Source organism: Balaenoptera acutorostrata, chromosome 2, assembly GCF_949987535.1.
Source record: "Balaenoptera acutorostrata chromosome 2, mBalAcu1.1, whole genome shotgun sequence".
Lineage (NCBI taxonomy): Eukaryota > Metazoa > Chordata > Mammalia > Artiodactyla > Balaenopteridae > Balaenoptera > Balaenoptera acutorostrata.
This window is the reverse complement of record NC_080065.1, coordinates 139627392-139629545: the sequence shown is the minus strand read 5'-3', so window position 1 is coordinate 139629545 and position 2154 is coordinate 139627392. Positions and strand designations below refer to the sequence as shown.

The 2154-nt window shown below is 44.8% G+C and overlaps 1 protein-coding gene across 1 annotated transcript; it reads left to right on the top strand.

The window, feature by feature from the left end:
* Nucleotides 1-837: 837 nt before the first annotated feature.
* On the top strand, nucleotides 838-1180 carry LOC103007193 (small EDRK-rich factor 2-like). Its single transcript, XM_057538352.1, has one exon. It carries the CDS (start codon nucleotides 857-859, stop codon nucleotides 1034-1036), a length of 180 nt encoding a protein of 59 aa, XP_057394335.1. The 5' UTR covers nucleotides 838-856; the 3' UTR covers nucleotides 1037-1180.
* Nucleotides 1181-2154: the final 974 nt, after the last annotated feature.

Sequence of the window (2154 nt, the reverse complement as noted above, 5' to 3'; positions counted from 1 at the left end):
TAATTTGTGTCTCTCTCTCTTCTTATAAGGACATCAGTCACACTGGATTACTAGCCCACTCTGTTCCCGTATAACCTCATTATAATTTAACTAATTATATCTACAACAAAGCTATTTCCAAATAACATCACATTCTGGAGGTCAGGACTTCAGCGTATCTTTGGGGGGGAGGGGGGAGATACAATTCAACCCATAACAATTGGCTGGTTCAATCTTACTCAAAAAGACTCTTTCTAAAACTTTTTCTGGAATTAATGGAAAAGATAAACCCCACAAGGCTTGGGGCTTCCCTGATGGCACAGTGGTTGAGAATCTGCCTGCCAATGCAGGGGACAAGGGTTCGATCCCTGGTCCGGGAAGATCCCACATGCCGCGGAGCAACTAAGCCCATGTGCCACAACTACTGACCCTGTGCTCTAGAGCCCGTGAGCCACAACTACTGAGCCCATGTGCCACAACTACTGAAGGCCACACGCCTAGAGCCCGTGCTCCACAACAAGAGAAGCCACCGCAGTGAGAAGCCCACGCACCACAACGAAGAGTAGCCCCCGCTCACTGCAACTAGAGAAAGCCCACATGCAGCAACGAAGACTCAATGCAGCCAAAAATAATTTTTTTTAATTAAAAAAAATAAACCCCACAAGGCTTGATGTAAAGATTATGTTAACACAGAGTGGTCAGGGCCCCACCAGCCCACCACTGGAAAGAGACTGGCAGAAAGCAGAGCCTGAAGAGGGAGAGATAGAACAAGTCCTGATGGCTTTCTCTGAGCCCCTGGATCCACCCACGCCTGATGCTGGTTTTCCTCAACAGAAAAAAAAAAAGAACGGAGCAGGCCGGAGCTGCTGCCATCGCCATGACCCGTGGTAACCAGCACGAGCTCACCTGCCAGAAGAATATGAAAAAGCAGAGCGACTCGGTTAAGGGAAAGCGCCGAGATGAGGGGCTTTCTGCTGCCGCCCGCAAGCAGAGGGACTCGGAGATCACGCAGCAGAAACAGAAAAAGGCAAATGAGAAGAAGGAGCAAGCCAAGTAGCTTTGTGGCTTCGTGTCCAACCCTCTCGCCCTTCGCCTGTGTGCCTGGAGCCAGTCCCACCACGCTCGCATTTTCTCCTGTAGTCTCACAGGTCCCAGCACCGATGGCATTCCCTTTGCCCTGAGTCTGCAGCAAGTCCCTTTTGTGCTTCCTTCCTCTCAGGTAGCCTCTCTCCCCCTGGGCCACTCCTGGGGGTGAGGGGGTTACCCCTTCCCAGTGTTTTTTATTCCTGTGGGGCTCACCCCAAAGTATTAAAAGTAGCTTTGTAATTCAAAAAACTAAAAAAAAAATTTTTTTTTTTGGTGAAAAAAAGAACCATCCAAAATTTATTCTCCAACAGACAGCATCAGCAGGTAAAAACTACAGCGGTTTCTCTGTAGATCATACATTCACAAGGCATTATTACCTTAACAAGTGAGAAAGCCTCTCGTGTATTTTCTGTAATAATATCTACTTCACAGTGTAAACAGGTACTATTATTGTGTTCACTTACAATTCCAGAAGGAAAGGCACAACTTGGCAAAACAAATTTTTTTGGATCCTAAAGTCAGGTGCAATTACCGAGAGACAGACCTGAGAACAGTCGCAATCCACTTTTCCACATAGAAGGGCAAAGACTTCACCCAGAAATGTGGGTCTTTCTTTCTCCTTCCTTGTTAAATCCTCAAAAGTAACGCTTCATCGTCTGCTTAATATCACATATACAAAAGAGGGATTAAGAAAAAAAGAATCACAACAACATCTTGAACTTCCAGCTGCTCCCATCAATACATCAACTCAGGTTTACAACTGGGTCTAGGAACACTTCAGCGGTCTTCAAATTAGAAAATAGAGGCTATAGCTACAAAAATAACACATGAATGAGGTAGATAAATGAAAGCTTTCACATCCAGTACTTGCCTGTTCCAACTTGGTAGCCTTCATGCAATACTCAGAAGAAAAAAAAAAATCTTCATAATTACTTGGCGTAAGTCACAATCAAGGAACTTCTGGTACAAATTGGTGTAAGAAGTTATTAGTTATTAGACTTAACTGAAGTAGGGGTTAAGTCTGTAGAAGTGAAAAAGAAACATCATTCCAGGTAGGAATGCTTGGCATAGAGTTAAGTGCTCAATTAT

Coding starts and splice junctions, on each gene's coding strand:
- LOC103007193 (XM_057538352.1), top strand. CDS start 857: ATGACCCGTGGTAACCAGCACGAGCTCACCTGCCAGAAGAATATGAAA.